Raw genomic sequence first — 19085 nt, forward strand, 5'->3', positions numbered from 1 at the left:
TTAGAATAAAGAAGTTTCCCCCTAACCGTGGCCCCTTACTATTTTCCTTCTGCTTTCAAACTTAAGTATTTTTTGAAGCATAATGAAGTAGTATAGTATGATTATGAAATACACATACCTAAACTAATGTTGATGACTGTTTGAAAAAAGAGCAAGCTACATATACGATCTATAAATTGCATTAGCAACTAAATAAAGCTTGTCTTTGAAGGAATTTCATAAAGCTAGTTTTTTTTCCCAAATCTTGAGAAAAATTCTGAATATAAAAAAGAAATGAAGTATCAGGTCATTTTTCTATTCATCTGTCTAAACTGGAACTCAATCTCATTTATTTTGTCTTCAGTGATCATAGGTACGGAAGAGTGAGAAACATGTCTTACCTGGCAGCAGATAGAATTGGTGCCTATTTTACTACCCTTAAATCTTGAGAAATGTACAACTTTCTCTCTTGGTTAAAATGGTATTTATAATGGACATATTAAAGAACTTATGAATAAAAGTGAAAGCTTTCTATTATTACCAATCAAATCATCATTAATTGCAGGGTTCCATGAAATATATTCTAGTATAAGCAAGTATCAAGTCCCTGCTGTGCTAAATCTAACAGCCTAAGGGGCAGTTCTTCAGGTTCCCACATCTGTTATGGAATCAAAATTCACATGTAGATGCACACTTCCTTCCATTTCAATGACTTCACAAACTACCAAATAGTGCTTGCTCCATAATGAGCCATCACGCTGATGATACTTCTGCTAAAAACTTCAGCAACAGAATCCCATGAAGTCTAGAGAGATCTAGTCACTGATGCCCTTGCTACTACCATCTCCACTGCCTATGGAGTGGATGCTGGGAGGTATACCTAAGGGTCAACTGTGGTAGGTCACCTAGCTCCAGTCACTACCCCCTTACCTGGATCAGATTTCACTCTGTCTGGAAGAGTTTTTCTCAGGCATTTGGGAGGGTGGAGGGTGATCAGTTCCTTTCTCTACTCAGTGTTCTATTCAGCTTGATCTGCTCCATGCCACTTGTTTCCAGGCATTCACACAGCCTCTTCCCTACGATATAAGCTTGTTTCCAGGAGAATTTGTTTGGGGCAAGCTCTTTTGCCCAGGCTGGAATGCAACAATGCGATTTCGGCACACTGCAACCTCCGCTTCCTGGGTTCAAGTGATTCTCCTGCCTCAATCTCCCGAGTAGCTGGGATTATGGGTGCATGCCACCACACCTGGCAAATTTTTATATTTTTTAGAAGAGACAGAGATGGGGTTTCACCATGTTGGCCAGGCTGGTCTCGAACTCCTGACCTCATGTGATCAGCCCACTCGGCCTTCCAAAGTGCTGGGATTACAAGCATGGGCCATTGTGTCCAGTCACTTTTAACAAACTCATCATTTGACTTGATTCAGAGGCCACACCATGTCTCCTCTCTCTTTCTACCTCCATGGTGGTTGTGCATCAAGAGACTCATTGATCAAAATAACAACAGTTCTGCCTCACAGGTCCCATTCACTTGTGACTCTTTTTCTGTAATAGCCTTTAAGCATACATTCAATAGCTTCTCACCCAGAGGGAAGAAAAATATAATATTCTGCTGTTCTTAGATACCTGCCATATAGAATTATGAAATTTTAGTTTACTAAAGGATGCTGACCTATTACAAAATCTGTTCATCAATCCTATCCTGAATTCACTGATATTATGTGCAAGAGTTTCCACTTCCACAAACTATCCAGTTTAATGATTAAATCAAGGAAGATGTGGTCATACTTTTCCCCCACAGATGTTAAAGTTTAAGTACTTTTATTTTACCCCAAGTTATTTATTTTCACAAGGGGGGAACAAGAATCCTTTATGATAGTGAAAATATACTTTTAAAAAATACAATAGCGGCCGGGCGCGGTGGCTCAAGCCTGTAATCCCAGCACTTTGGGAGGCCGAGGCGGGTGGATCACGAGGTCAAAAGATCGAGACCATCCTGGTCAACATGGTGAAACCCCGTCTCTACTAATACAAAAAATTAGCTGGGCACAGTGGCGCGTGCCTGTAATCCCAGCTACTCAGGAGGCTGAGGCAGGAGAATTGCCTGAACCCAGGAAGCGGAGATTGCGGTGAGCCGAGATCGCGCCATTGCGCTCCAGCCTGGGTATCAAGAGCGAAACTCCGTCTCAAAAAAAAAAAAAAAAAAAAAAATACAATAGCTTCCAGCAATATACTGTTGTTGCTGTTATAAAGAGAAAATAAAATACAAGCATTCTATAATAAGTTTTCATTTGCCTGTTCAAGAAATTCCAAATAAAATACTTCGATTCTATTAAATATTATGGTTTGAGGAGTTGAAATTTTTTCATGATAAAAATGTAATTTGTATGGTCCAAACCTTGACTATTTATAAAGGATGGAGTTTTTAAAAGCTTATATATATCAATAATGAATGCTCCTCATTTTTGAATTAAACAATTCAAATTAATGTTAGAAATTGGTGAATCATTAATAATGAAATATGTATCAAAATCTTCATGAAAAAATAAATTTCTATTTCCTTTCTATTTTTACCTTGTAGATTTTCTAAAGGGTTTAAGTGCACAAAAATAAATACTATCTACCTGTAACTCTGAAGAGATTCAAAACACAACAGAAGTAAAGTTAACATGCCTAAATTCTTGAGCAATCTGTATACAATTAAGAGATTTCTGACATTTATTCTTAAGCTAAGTTTAAGTCATTTTCTAAACAGTGTCAATTCAGTTTTTGTTGAGAAGAGTCCTGAATAATTTGAAAGAAAGTGAGAAGAAACTGGATGGAATGAAACCAAAATGAAAATTACAAAATTAATCCAGTAGCTAGCCATCCCAAGGAATGTATATACCTGTCCCTTCAAGTTTCTACATGCCATGATGAGCCCACTTAGTTTTCTTACATTATTTGGTGGGAGTTCCACATGAATAGACTTCAGTAGACATTTATGAAATGGAATCGGGCAATGAGTAGCTTCACCAACAGAGTTACTGTAAGATGGCACCGTTTGGTCTTTTCATCCTATATGATGATACAAGTAATTTGTATTTCTTTTCTTTGAATGTGCTTTATAGACTATTAATATTTTATTATGTTTTGCCTAGTTGGGTACACAATGAATGATCTCATTTTTGAATGGCAAGATGAGGCACCTGTGCAAGTGGCAGAAGGACTCACTTTGCCCCAGTTTCTGTTGAAGGAAGAAAAAGATTTACGATACTGCACTAAACATTACAATACAGGTAGGGGTTGAGTAGTGTTCTTTACACTTACTACTTGTGGTTTTATGATATCCAGATGTTTCTTCATTATAATGCTGTGTTAACTCTTCATAGATCAATGTTTTTCATAGGCATATAGCAGAAAATGGATGCATTTGAAACTTCTGAATACTTTGATTCATTGCATATTGTTAAATAATTCATCTGTATGAGACCAAAATAATGCTTGGTCTTTATTTTTATTAAAAATAAAAATTATATTTAAATAATTTTTAATGAAAAGCTCATAAGTACATAGCAATAATGTTTCCAAAACCATTCCTTTAATTTCTGTGACCAATGAAATGTGCTTTTAACCCTTCTTGAGCAGTAAACACTGTGTTAAGAAAAATTTTAAAAATTGCTTTTTTTTTTTTAAAAAAAAGCTTCATTTGGCTAACTTTTCCCTTTGTCATGTTTTCATGCATTTCAGCATATTTTTACCTAAGTGCCTACTATGCTTATTAAGACACTTGACATAAATATCAGATATAGTTATCAACACTAAGAATTGAGAGACTCAATGTGACATTCGTATATTGACAAATTCTGTTCAATTGCTTTAACTAACATGGGCTATTCCATTAGACATAATCTAACTGTATAGTCTATTTCTCTGAATTCCATTAAATGGCCCATGATTGAGACATCACTCCACTGTGGTGAGTACAAGCCCTCCCACTAGCATCAGCTGCCATTTTTATCATTTCATTACAGTAACTGTGATTCATTGTGGACTCAACATTTTCCAGAACTGTGCTCTGACCTTTCACTATACAAAGTCCCTAGTCTCTTATCTTCTTAGCAAATTCACAATATCTGATCAAAAAGTCACTGCCATTTTCCTTTTAACTCAGAGACGAAGCTGATATCTAACTTATTAGGGAGCTCAAGTTTAACATCTCAACACAAAGATAAAGGGCAGGCAAGTCAATAGCAATGTCCTTGCCCAGTTCCCTTAGAGAGATGGTAAAAATCCCCTAGAGTTGTCTCAGGGAGGTATATTAGTTTCCTAGGGCTGCCATAATAACCTATCACAAACAGTGACTTAAAACAACAGAAATGTGTTCTCTCATAGTTCTGGAGGCTAGGAGTCCAGAATCAAGGTGTCAGCAGGACGATGCTTTTTCTCAAGGCTTTTTCCCCTGTTTCTTCCTGACTGCCTATTTCTGGAAAACCTTGTTCTCAGCTTGCAGTTTTATCATTTCAGTCTCTGAAATTTCAGAGTCACATGAGATTTCCCCTGTGTGTCTGTTTTTCTGTGTCCAAATTTCCCTTTTTCTATAAGGACATCAGTAATGTTGGATTTGGGACCCCCTCTTATCCAGTACAATTTCATTTTAACTTAATTGTACCTGCGAATACCTTATTTTCAAGTCAGGTTACATTCACAGGTTCTGGGTGGACATGAGTTTTAGGAAGATATCATTTAACGCAGAGCAAGAGGTGAAGTTGTAAACATCAGTTAGGAATGAATTTTTATGATAGAGAGTCTCAAGACACTTCCTTAAAGTAAGTTTGCATACTTCCTTGAGTTATTAAATGAGCTATTACAGCATAAAGGAAAAGAACTTACATTTATGAATGCCTACTCTAAGCAAGGAATGAGACAGATGATCTCTTTCTTGGATGATATCACAGAGATGTCACAACTTTACATTCTAGAAGCACTGTACTGTCCAGAAGCAGAATAATGTGCCCAAATTATATAGAGAATAAAAGCATCTCATAGAGTCCTCATTCAAGTACGTGGTTAATTTGCTTCAGATCCCAGACTCCATTTCACATTTGTTTTTACAATACACAAGAATATCCTCTTTTAGTTGTTTTCCAAAAATAGGCCCAGGTACCACATGTCTCTTAAGTTACTCGTGCAAATACAGCAAACAAATAACAATAGTGGGTTACCTAAGAACCACATTTATAAAATACCCTTTCCTCCTTAAGTATAAATGAAATATACTTAAGTCAAAAATGTGCTCATACACGAATTTAATTGCACAGAATTAGAGGATTTCTTCAGTTTTATATTCCCTATCCCAAAGTAAGTATTTGTTATATGCTACAGCACCCTATGATCTGTTTCCTGCTAATAATTTCTCCAAAATCTTTTACCCGTCTTCCCCTTGCTCCATAATCCCCTCCCACAATGACTTGCTTGCTCATATACACCAAGCTCATCTCTGTCTCAGGGCCTTTTCCCTTGCTCTTCCTTCTGCATATAAAACTCTTCCCCAGATTGTTCCAAGCCTAATGCTCCCACATCCTTCAGGGTTACTCAAATGCCAACTCTTGAAACATCCATGTTTGTTAAATACCCAAATCCTGCCTTCACTTTCTGAAATTATATCATTCAATTTTATATTTACTTATTTATTGCCTGTTTCTTTCATTGTTCTAAGTTTGTATTATATTTATTCTATTGATTACTGTGTTTCTGGGGTCCGCTGCTATGCATAAGTGACAGATATTTTGTCCATCTTTTTCTTTCTTCTCTTCAGATCCACATATACTGACTATATTTATTTATATTCAGACAATGGTGTATATTTGTGTTCATGTATATATGCCCTAATTTTCTTTCCTAGCAATATTATAAAAACTTTTTAATTTTTATGGACACATAATAGCTGTACATATTTTCAGAGGTACATGTGAAATTTTGATACAAACATAAATCTGAAACTATGAAACCTGGGTAATTGAGATATCTATCACCTCACATATTTATCAATTCTTTGTGTTGGGAACATTCCAAATCTTTTCTTCTTTCTATTTTGAAATGTACAATAAATTGTTAACTATAGTTCACCCCATTGTGCCATTGAACACTACAACTTATTCATTCTGTCTAAGTGTACTTTGGGACCCACTCGCCAGCTGCTTTACCTGCCTTCTTCTCAACCTCTCGAAGCCACTATTCTCTTCACTACCACCATGAAGTCAATTATTTTGGGTCCTACATGTGATATTGTCTTTCTATGTCTGGCTTATTTCATCTAGTTCCATCCATCTTGCTTCAAATGATAGAATTTCATTCTTTTTTGTTTGAATAATATTCCATTGTGTATATACACTACAATTTCTTTATCCATTCTTCCACTGAGGGACACTTAGGTTGGCTCCTTATCTTAGCTATTTTGAATCGGACTTCAACAAACATGCAATTAACAGGTATCTCTTTAATACACTGATTTTCTTTCTTTTGGATATATACCCAGTAGTGGGATTGCTAGATCACATGGTAGCTTTATTTTTAGTTTTTAAAGAACTCCTATATTATTTTCTCCATTAGCTGTACTAATCTATATTCCCACCAATGGTGTATGGGTGTTCCGCTTTCTCTGCTTCCTCATCAGCATCTGTTATTTTCTGTCTTTTTGACAATGGTTATTTTATTGGGGTGAGATAATATCTTATTGTGGTTTTGATTTGCATTTTTCTGATGATTAGTGATTTTGAGCTTTGAAAAACATTCTTTTTAAATAAAAACACAATGGAGCTTATTTTTTTCCTTGAGTATCACCTAAAATTTAGAGAACTTATACAAAGTATCTGAGTGGTTACTATTTGTCACTAATCATGCTATGAGATTACTTAGTGAGTTATTTACCTGATATTATAAACATGTTTCAGTTATTCTTGTTTTATTCTATTTCATTATTTTTCATAGAAAAATTTAAAACTTCATATTTAATAGCACTTTAAAATAGAAGTATTTTCATATATTTCAGGAATCTTTAGGCATTTTGTACATATTTGATAAATTGACAGAAGGATCATGTATGGTTTGCACAAATGTTTCTGATTACTATTCACTTAAGATTGGAATCTACTTTCCCTGGAGTTTATGAACTTTTTTGAGATTTAAACTCTGGAATCACATGCATGGATTCATCCAGTTATAGCACCCTTGCATCATCTGTGCAACCATGCATGGCCCAAGTCACATTAATAGAAGTTTTGCCCTGAGCCCTACCTAGCAATAGGACAGCAATTGCTCTATAACCATCTTTCTTCCATGGTAAGTAACAGAACATTACTGAAAGAGCAGAATGTTAACTTTCTGACTTCATCCTTCTTAAAATAATTAGAATAAAAACAATTAAACCAAGAACTAGATGATTTAGAAGAACAATTTTTATAAAGGAGAGATAACATAGAGTAATATAAATCAATATCAGTAGAGTAGGGAGTAGAACCAGGACACAAGCAAAAATGTAAACAATGTTTAATTAAACCATAACTTACTCCTCTATTTGTGGCTTACCATAATAGAGGTAAATAATAGAGACACAAAAGCATAAGTATATAGTACAAATGGATCCCATTTGTTTTTAGTAAGTGTGTTTTTAAGTTATTTTCAAAGTTATTAATGGGAAATAACACATTTTCCTAATTGTTTGCATTATTATTCAGAGAATCATTCATCTTCAACTATATTTATCCTCTAGCACTTATTTTAAAGAAAATGGAAAGGCTTCTGAAACAAAGAGCACCTGGCTCTAAAGAACCACTGAAAGCACCAGAAACAGCCAATGAGTAAAGAAGATCTTTATAAGCATCTATTTCTCCTGTCTGCCTCAGAAGCAATTGTCAGAATCAAGTGAAATAATAGATCTTCACTTGAAAGCGAAGCACTTTTCAAATAGGAAGTAATAAAATTTCCTATTTCCTAAAAGAGTATACTCTCTTACTACATTGCTTCTAGATGCTAACAGAGAAAATTTTTTTTCAGGAATTAATGTGAGTCTCTTTTCATTGTTGTGGAAAGTTTTATGACAGAATCTTTATTAAAGTGAAATTGTGAGGCTGGGAACAGTGGCTCACACCTGTAACCCCAGCACTTTTGGAGGCTGAGGTAGGCAGATTATCTGAGGTCAGGCGCTCAACACAAGCCTGGTCAACATGGTGACACCATGTCTCTAAAAAAAAAAAAAATTAGCCGGGCTTGATGGCGCATGCCTCTAGTCCCAGCTATGAGGGAAGCTGAGGCAGGATAACCTCTTGAACCCCGGAGGCACAGGCTGCAATGAGCTGAGATCACACCACTTCACTCCAGCCTGGGCGACAGAGTAAGACCCTGTCTCACGAAAAAAAAAAAAAAGAGAGAGAGAGAGAAAACAAATTGTGATATTTGATGCCATAACAAAGCCCTATTTTTACTAATTGCTATTTACCTTACCACCAATTAGGAAAGTTTACCTGTATAGAAGTGCGATTCCATCTGGAGCGACAAATGGGATACTATCTGATCCAGATGTACATTCCCAGTCTCCTGATTGTTATTCTATCCTGGGTTTCATTCTGGATCAACATGGATGCAGCGCCGGCCAGGGTAGCTCTGGGAATAACTACTGTGCTGACGATGACGACGCAGAGTTCAGGATCACGAGCTTCCTTGCCAAAGGTAAGTGCACTCAATGAGCACGCACATCTTGGCACCCACGCATGTAAATCTTGCAAAGATATCGTTGTCAGCTTTGTTCAGATATTTTTCAACGGCATTTCAATGGCATTACTGATTTTTAGAGTAATAAATAACCAAAGCAGAAATTTTGTAAAACAGAAATAAATGAAAAAATTCTACAAACCAGTGATATCCACTATTCACATTTTGTGTTATGATTTCCAATTATTTAATAATCAATAATACTCTTATACACTATGGACTTCTTTGTATCAATAGGTTTTGAACACATGGACATAGGGAGGGGAGCATCACACACTGGGGTCTGTTGTGGGGGCTAGAGGAGGGACAGTGGGGAGTTGGGAGGTTGGGGAGGGATAACATGGGGAGAAATGCCAGATATAGGTGATGGGGGATGGAGGCAGCAAACCACCTTGCCATGTATGTACTTCTGCAACAATCCTGCATGATCTGCACATGTACCCCAGAACCTAAAGAACAATTAAAAAAATGGAAATATATTAAATATTTAAGTTGAATCTACATGGTAATTTTAAATGGTGGCACAGTACTTTATTGTATGGATATGCCATAATTTACTTAGTTACTCTTAGGACTGATACTATAATAAATATTTATATAATAAATGTCATATATATGAGTATATGTGTATATATACATATGTGCATGTGCCGATGTCTTTACATATCACACATGTCATCTATATACATACATATATTTATATATGCATATTTTATGAATGCACATATGTAGACACAAACACCAAACACACACACACATATATATAGCTTTGCACATATTTTGTATTATGTTCTTAGCATACATTCTTATAAACAGAATTGCTGCACTGATAGCTGTATGCATTGATATATATTGCCAATATTTTTTCAGAAACAATATACCAATTATATTACAAGTATTGTATTGGAATACCCACAGTGCTGTACCCTGAGCCAAATATGGTATATATCAGTTTTGTGGGGATTTTTTTCTCCACTTTGCTTTTAAGTAGTCATAAGTTAACAGGAGGGAGACCTTATCTAATTCCATGATTTTCATCTATGCTGAGCTGCCAGGATTAAAATAAAATTGTTTCTTCTGTGAGTCTTGTAAAAGACCCAATATTGATTTGCATAAGATCTTGAAATAAAACTCTTTTCATTTATTTAGCTGCTTAGAAATAGAAAATTATTTTCTTCCCCTAAAATGACGTCTAAGAAGTTTCTATCATCTAAATTAAGTAATTCTGTGAAGCTTCCAAGAAGCTTTACTATTATTTTCATTGAAATGACGTACTTCAATATAATAAAATCATATTAACTTTTTTCGTGCATTTGATGCTATCTTCTTGCCACACCAAGTAAATTATAAATCTATTGTCATGGCTCCCTTAGTCATTTCTATTAATTCGTTCTATGATTCAATTTATTAGATTAAGATGCCTATATAAATAAAAATTGAAAATAGAAATTTAATCATCAAAAATACTTAATATAGGAGGAACTTGATATTAATATGCTCTGCCTTACTAAAATTTAATGGTTGTCTTTCAAAATAATGTCTATTTGTATTAACAATTAATTGTATTTTCAAAATGGTTCATATCAGCTAGTGTTTTCTAAAATATTGTTCATGTGAAAATTATAAACCTGTTTATAAATTCAAACTAATAAGTCTCAAAGCTTATTTACATAAGGATAAATGTCACAAGAGCTCTGTGTAATAGTGGAAATTTCGTAGTTAATTTGTAAAAGAAATCATCATGGTGTATATATGCCACATTTCCTCTCATGGACACAGGGAGGGGAACATCACATCCCAGGGCCTGTTGTGGGGTGGGAGAGTTAGGGGAGGGATAGCAGCAGGTGGGGGATTGGGGAGGGATAACATTAGGAGACATATCTAATGTAGATGACAGGAGAATGGATGCAGCAAACCACCATGGCATGTGTATACCTATGTAACAATCCTGCACCATCTGCTCCTGTACCCCAGAACTTAAAGTATAATAAAAAAAAAAAAAGAAAGAAAAGAAATCACCAGTTTACTCATTGATCACCATGAGCTAAACAGAAATGAAAGCTCATTTGTCTATATGCTGTCAGTCAGAAAAAGGAGAATCTATGACTTCTACCAGGCACAATAGAAAGGCATTTAGATACAGAGAGTAACGAAGAATTTGGATTGCATGGAAATGTGAGTGGAGGAAGCAGAAACAAAACAAGCAATAATTAAAAACAGAATGGACACACAACTTAAAAAACAGGAAGGTCTAGAACTGCTTCATACTTTTTTCTCAAGAAATAGAAGACATTTTAAAAAGGCATTAGAAGTGTCTGTTCATATTCTCCACCCACTTTTTGATGGGATTGTTTGCTTTTTTCTTGTAATATTGTTTAAGTTCTTTGTAGGTTCTGTATATCAGCCCTTTATCAGATGGGTAGATTGCAAAAACTTTCCCATTCTGTTGGTTGCCAATTCACTTTAATGATAGTTTCCTTTACTGTGCAGAAGCTCTTTAGTTTAATTAGATCCCAGCTGTCTATTTTGGCTTTTGCTGCCATTGCTTTTGGTGTTTTAGTCATGAAGTCCTTGCCCATGCTTATGTCCTGAATGGTATTGCCTAGTTTTTAATTTATGCAGCCAACAAACATATGAAAAATAAGCTCATTATCACTGGCCATTAGAAAAATACAAATCAAAACCACATTAAGATACCATCTCATATCAGTTTGAATGGCGATCATTAAAAAATAAGGAGACAACAGATGCTGGAGAAGATGTGGAGAAATATGAATGCTTTTACACTGTTGGTGAAAGTGTAAATTAGTTTAACCATTGTGGAAGAGAGTGTGGTGATGCCTCAAGGATCTAGAACCAGAAATACCATTTGACCTAGCAACCCCATTACTAGGTACCCAAAGGATTATAAAATATTCTATTATACACATGCACATGTATGTTTATTGCTATTGCGGCACCGTTCACAATAACAAAGATTTGGAACCAACCCAATGCCCATCAATGATAGACTGGATAAAGAAAATGTGGCACACATGCAATGCAGCCATAAAAAAGGATGAGTTCATGACCGTTGCAGGAACACGGATAAAGCTAGAAATGATCGTTCTCAGCAAACTGACACAATAACAGAAAATCAAACACCACATGTTCTCACTCATAAGTGAGTGTTGAAAAATGAGAACACATGGACACAGGGAGGGGAACATCACACACCGGGGCCTGTCGCGGGGTGGGGGGCTAGGGGAGGAATAACAGCAGATGGGGTGATAGGGGAGGGATAGCATTAGGAGAAACATCTAATGTAGATAACGGGGTGATGGATGTAGCAAACCACCATGGCACGTGTATATCTATGTAACAAGCCTGCACGTTCTACGCATGTACCCCGGAAGGTACACGCCCAGAACGTGCAGGCTTGTTACATATATACATTTTATATATATATATGGCTTTAATTTCCACAAGACCTTAGAGAAAAAATAAGCTTTCAGCAGTGAGTTCAACTATACATATACATGTGTATAAAGCCCCTCCATCTCTCATCACAGAGACAATGACATCTAAAAATGTGAAGACAGGTGTGACTCTGACCCACAAAAAGATTGATTGACAAAGTGATGCCTTAAAAGAGGTTGACTACATCATCTCAGAATTCAGGATAGGTCAGGAATAGGGAGATTAAGCATATTTAATTATATACATTCAATTTTAGGAGGGCAGACCCTGAAGACCCAAGATAAACAACAAGAATTAATCTATTGGATAAGACCATTCAAAAGAGTAGAAAATCTCTTTAAACATTCGATTCTGATTCTGTGACTTTTGGGCCAGAGAGACAGGAGGTGAGGACTTTATAACTCACATTTAGGAACAGATATATGAGACCATGCACTTTAAGATCTGCTCTTCTCAACCTCACAAAGAACCCCCAGATGCCTGAAAGTCTTGCCACTGAAGCACCCACAATTCACCTACTGACAGTTTCTAGAAAGCAGGAAAACAAAGTTACATTCAGGGAAATTGACTATCAAACATAGGAGGATGAAACAATAAATCATCAGTTTGTGATCTTTGCCTAGTGTTTTGTCTAGGCTCTGTGTCAATACATCTCTTGTAGGATAAGAACAAGCTTAGAAATCAGTAAAGTAAGACTCAGAGAATGACATCTCAAAGAATGTACTTTAGCCAGCTTCTTGAGAACTACATAGCTGAGATTCCTCTCTGATATTTTCTACCGCATTGGCCTCGACAATATCATGATAAATCAAGCATGCAGTCACTCAAGGCAAGAACACTCCTGTGATTCGTTACTTGATGCTCGGAACTCTTTTGCATTTTTGCAGTGTCTGTATCAGGTGGCCATAAGAAGGTGACATATACATTCTATTCCCAGCAAATTTTCAGGGTTGTATAACTTTAGGAGCACTTCCTTACACCATGTGCTTGGGGCAGAATGAGAAAAAATGGCAATGATCATGGTCCTATCAAGGAAGACTTCATAGACCTTGGTAATGATTTGCTTTAATTTGGGTGCAGGAATGGGCCACTGATGAATTTTCATAAGGGGAGTGATTACACTGACTTCTGTTTGAAGACCAGGTAGAAGAGTCAGAGTAGGAGCTAGGAGTCTACCAAGCAAGCTATTATAGTCCACAGCAGATGATGGTCTGGCAGAATTGGTAGCAACAGAGTTAGAGAGTGGCAGATGGTTTTAGAAATAAGTAAATGTTTTCGGGGCCAGGCGCGGTGGCTCACGCCTGTAATCCCAGCACTTTGGGAGGCCGAGGCGGGTGGATCACGAGGTCAAGAGATCGAGACCATCCTGGTCAACATGGTGAAACCCCGTCTCTACTAAAAATACAAAAAATTAGTTGGGCATGGTGGTGCGTGCCTATAATCCCAGCTACTCAGGAGGCTGAGGCAGGAGAATTGCCTGAACCCAGGAGGCGGAGGTTGCGGTGAGCCGAGATCGCGCCATTGCACTCCAGCCTGGGTAACAAGAGCGGAACTCTGTCTCAAAAAAAAAAAAAAATGTTTTTAAAAATATATATTTGGAGGTAAAACAGAAAGGATTTGCTTATGAACTGAACATGGAAGTTTCAGGGAAATACAGGAACCAATGGTGGCATTCGGGTAAGTAATTAGGCAAGTGGAGATGATCGTTATTAATAGGGAAGATTGAGGGAAAGGTTAATTGTGAGAGTTCTTTTCTAAAACATGTTAACTTTGAGACATTTATAAGACAACCGCATGGAATTGTCGAAAACTAGGAACTTCCAAGGTTCTGACCAAAGACACCCAGGCCTCAGACTTTAGGGAGTAAAGTACAAATGGATAGAGAAGTGGACTAGAGCAGATTTTTCTAATGAAAGAAAGCCCACAAAGAGGGAAAAAAGATGCATTTGTGTTTGGCCCTCTTCCTTCAGCTGAAAATCTCTCTCCTTTCTTCCCCCGGGGCTATCTCCACCCATACACAGAATATATTAGATAGTTTGGTTAAAGGCAAGATCCACTCACCCCAAAACTTTACTCCCAAACTCTTTGAGATCTCAGCATTCTGTGATCTTTTTTTAGATATGGAAAACTAATCCTTTTTAGGAGGATTCATTTCACCAGGAGTGAAAGATGGGATAGCAATAATAATTTAATTATTTTTTAGTATAAATTTAATTTAAATACCTAGTTAAGACCTTGGCACTGAAGGAATTAAGTGTGGGGATGAATAAGAATAGAGAAAATCAGTAGAAGAGACAAAATAGAATTTTAATTTGGAAACTCTGAGTACTAGAAGGAATCCACATTAGGGAACTCTGGAGAAATCTTGGCTCTACAGCAATATTACATACGCCTTGCCCTTTATTTTATGATTTCAACAATCAATTAATTCCTATTAGAGACCTACCCTCATCATTTTTTTTTATCCTGTTTCATAGAGATTGGCTAAGGATCAGTTCTGCCACATGTTTTAGGTTTCATATCATCCCAGAAGTACACAAGTGTCACTCTGCATACCTTATTTTAGTCTTTTAAACTTATTATCATATCAGTGACCTTGAACATAGCATGCCAGAGAGATGCATGCACACACATACACACACTATGCACGATGCACACATTCACATACACAGATAGAAACTTGGCAGGATGGGGGAATCTCTAGATTCAAGTTCATCCAAACCCCAGCACTTAACACAATATATTAATATTATGAGATTCTTGGCACTTGGGGCTGTTAATCCAGTTACATTGCAATTATTCTGCATAACAACTCATGAATCTCAATGGTTTACATTTCCTCTTGCTCACAGGACTGCAAGGTGCCTGTGTCCCTTCTGGGCTTGCCCTGAGACTGGCTGTTAGAGTGGGTTTGAATCTAGGCTGTGGAGTGGGCTTCAGATCTGGTCCCTGTGTCTCCTCTTTTGGGGATGCGGGGAACTGTAACACGTTCTTTCAATGGTAAGAAGGCAAGAAGAAACACACAAGGCTTTTGCTCAGAATTGGCACACAGTCACTTCTGTTCTCATTCCACAAATTATACCAAGTCTCATGGCCAAACTGAAAGTCAGTGGGGTGGAAGAGTGCACTCCGCCCACAGGGAGGCCTCGGAGAGGAGGAAAGGAAAATTGAGTTGTAAATAATCTTATCCACCTTGGGGCAATGATTTGTTTAAGTTTTCAGCTCCTTTCTTAGACCACACTCTGGCTTGCCAGTTAATGCTCAGAAAAACGAGAGGGGAGGAAGGGATAGAAGGGAAACAGGGAAGAATCCCAGGGAGATTCTATGTGGATTTCTCTGTTCTCATCACTATGGCCATCTAATTGAAAACAGAGCTACTAAACATTAAAAAACAAGGAGCACTTGAAATTTCAAATATGGCTTATTGAGTAAATATTTTACAGAAGCTCACAAGCTGGTAGCCTACGGAGATTGCAAATTCTGCACCAAAAGCTGTTTATCATCAGCAATTACTTCAAACTTTTTACTTCACTCAATTCTTCTCATTTTCCCCCACTCAATTTCTCTGTGAAATAGTCCTCATTTTCAGAGGACAAACTATCTTTTACATATTTCTATTCTTAGACCTTAAATCGATACATAGTACATGTTTATTGAGCATCATACAGATATTTGATGACAATGTGAGTTTTTAAAACATTAACTTAGTCTTAATGTCATTTTCTCCATCTTTCTCTCTAGAGTGTGAAAACTCAATGGATTACGATATACTTGTGCAGAACCGTATTTCCCCCCTGAGAACCAAGAAATTAATGAAAAAGAATTAAAAGAATGCATTTATCTACCTTACAGTATACTGAAAATATTGGTTCTCACAAAATATAATGAAGATAGTGGCTGGGTGCAGTGGCTCATGCCTGTAATCCCAGCAGTTTGGGAGGCTGAGGTGGGTGGGTCACTTGAGGCCAGGAGTTTGAGATCAGCCTGGCCAACATAGCGAAACCCCATCTCTACTAAAAAATACAAAAATTAGCCACGTGTGGTGGCGTGTGACTGTAGTCCTAGCTATTCGGGAGGCCAGGGCACCAGAATCACTTGAACCCAGAAGGCCGAGGTTGCAGTGGACCGAGATTGCACCACTGCACGCCAGCCTGAGCAACAGAGTGAGACTCCATCTCAAAAATATAATAAAAAATTTAAAAATAATGACAATAGCTTATATATATACATACACATATGTGTATGTGTATGTATGTATATATATATATATATATATATATATATATATATATTTTTTTTTTTTTTTTTTTTTTGAGATGGAGTTTCGCTCTTGTTACCCAGGCTGGAGTGCAGTGGCGCGATCTCGGCTCACCGCAGCCTCCGCCTCCTGGGTTCAGGCAATTCTCCTGCTTCAGCCTCTTGAGTAGCTGGGATTACAGGCACGCGCCACCATGCCCAGCTAATTTTTTGTATTTTTAGTAGAGACGGGGTTTCACCATGTTGACCAGAATGGTCTCGATCTCTTGACCTCGTGATCCACCCGCCTTGGCCTCCCAAAGTGTTGGGATTACAGTCGTGAGCCACCGTGCCCGGCCATATTAAGTTTTTATTCTTCACAAAGACACCAATTTTAAAAGTGACTATTAACTATTAGAAAATGTAAATTGAACTGATATATTTTTTAAACTCCACAATTGTGTTGGCACACAGATATCTATGTGAGGTTGATTACAATAAAAAGATAGGAACTGGGAAGAAAAATGAAGGCTTTATATTCACTGTTGTGTTCATTGATAATCAGCAAATATACATTCTTATTCTTCTAAAACAAAACCCTCAAATTTTAAAGAAGAGTAAATTGTGTTAGTGGTAATGTAATGGGGTCAGGAAGCCTACACAGTAATCAGATTTTCCTATTAATATAACAAATGAATAGTTATTATTGTCAGTAATGTTTTGGTCCAAACCATTTAAATATAACAGTTTAATATTTACTCAAAATGTAGTCAACCAATGTCATGTCAATCAAGTTCAGTATAAACATGATCTAAGTGAATTCATTTTAAATTTATTACTGTGACAAAATTTGTAATAAGTAAGTTTATCTTTATGATACAATGTTTGATATGAGCAATATATTCAATTAAATTTTTTTAAATGTTTATGGATCATACTAACTAATGTGATTCCATATACACACATTTAGGATAAAGGGAAAAAAGAAAAAAGGCTTAGAAAATGAAATAGTTATTTAGTCATACCCTTATCGCAAGATATAATGCATATGAATACCATCCAATTTTATTACTGACACAAAAATTATCTCATTTGTAAATAAATAAGTCCTAAATGTCAGTGGGTCCTATGATAAGAAGGATAGAAATTGATAGATATTTCAAGTCCTACATTTCATCTTAGAATCTACTTTACTAGACTTATTAGATTCTATCAAGCTGAAAAATTAATGATTATCAAGCATTTTCTCTGTACTTGAGATGGAGACAGGGCTGCCGCATAATTTCTTAAATCTGATAGAACAACTAGGGGAAAGTATATGGCCAATCACAACTTTAAAACTGTTTTAAAACGGCGTAATACCACAACATTCGTATATATCCTAGAATCATACTATAAGCCCCCAAAAGATAAAAGTGAATGTCAAACTACCACCTTGCCAGTGAAAGAAAGAACTTTGTCCCCAAATCAGTGTAAAACAAATACCTTTATAGGCTTTATCTGTCTTCATGATTCCTATTTGAAGTTTTAAATGAAGCTCTTTAACTCCAGAGGAAAAAGGAATAGGACTTTATATGATTACAACAAAAATGATGTTATAGAAACCCAAACCCTTCAGTACAAAAATGCAGAAGAGAGAGGTCACAAATATAATTTAACTTGAGTAGGTCAAAAAAAGGTGATGTATTTAACAATGCCAGGAATTCTAACAGCCTGCAGCTAAGAAACATTTTCAGTGACATCTGGACGTGATAATTTCACCTAAGTGTTAAACGTAAGAAAAAGAGCTACATCCTACAGCAGAGATGATGGTAAAACTCCAGTTACTCAAGTGGGAGATAACTGTGACTTTTCAAAATTCTTTAGCCTTTTTGGTTGTACCTTCCTTGTCTGGTGACTGAAGTATTGGTTAAATTCACCTTTTTGCAAACAATGAAATTCTGTTATTATGTGATTCTCTGTTGTATTTTATCTCATAAAGTAAAAACCGTTATGTGAATGGCTCACACCTGTAATCCCAGCACTTTGAGAGGCTGAGGTGGGAGGATATCTTGAGGCCAGGAGTTCAAGATTAGCATGAGCAATATAGTGTGGCTGTCTCCACAATTCTTTTTCTTTTAATTAGCAAAGTGTGGTAGCACACACCTATAGTCTTAGTTGCTTGAGAGGCTGAGGCGGGAGAATTGCTTGAGCCCAGGAACTCAAGGCTGCAGTGAGTTATGCTTGCACCACTGCACTTCAGCCTGGGTGACAGAGAAAAACCCTTCACAAAAAACAAAACAAAAATCCTTTATGTGAAAAATGAATATTGTGTTAGAGGCATCATTCATTTACTAAGGGTTATGAGTATGATAATCAGCATGAACATTCCACCAGTAGGACTGTTGGCAGTCACCCTCCAGGAAGATAAATGTCAGAATTTTGAAACACAATAGCCTGGGCTGTATGTTTCATTGCCTAGTTATTAGTGCTCCAAGAAAACAGTCCTCTAGTTACCTCCCTTTGCCTTTTCAGCATCAGCTTCATTCCACTTAGACACCTGTTTTTAAAACATTATTATTTTCTTTTATTTAGGCTCCTTTTCCTCTAGCTTTAGGTCTTAATGAAGTTTGAAATGCTTTTGAGATTAATATTTTTTTACCTTTTACAAAATGTAAAATTAT

The 19085-nt window shown here is 36.5% G+C and overlaps 1 protein-coding gene across 2 annotated transcripts in view; it reads left to right on the plus strand.

The window, feature by feature from the left end:
- Positions 1-19085, plus strand: part of GLRA3 (glycine receptor alpha 3) — a 193199-nt gene that overhangs the window by 146480 nt on the left and 27634 nt on the right. For both annotated transcript variants that reach the window (XM_012454689.2, XM_012454690.2), the window contains exons 6-7: positions 3120-3257; positions 8471-8685. In XM_012454689.2, coding sequence (XP_012310112.1) covers positions 3120-3257; positions 8471-8685 — 353 coding nt within the window. The remainder of the gene's footprint in view (positions 1-3119; positions 3258-8470; positions 8686-19085) is intronic.

The sequence above is a fragment of the Aotus nancymaae genome, unplaced genomic scaffold (genome assembly GCF_030222135.1).
Source record: "Aotus nancymaae isolate 86718 unplaced genomic scaffold, 86718_ANA_hifiasm-v0.15.2.pri h1tg000115l, whole genome shotgun sequence".
Taxonomy (NCBI): domain Eukaryota; kingdom Metazoa; phylum Chordata; class Mammalia; order Primates; family Aotidae; genus Aotus; species Aotus nancymaae.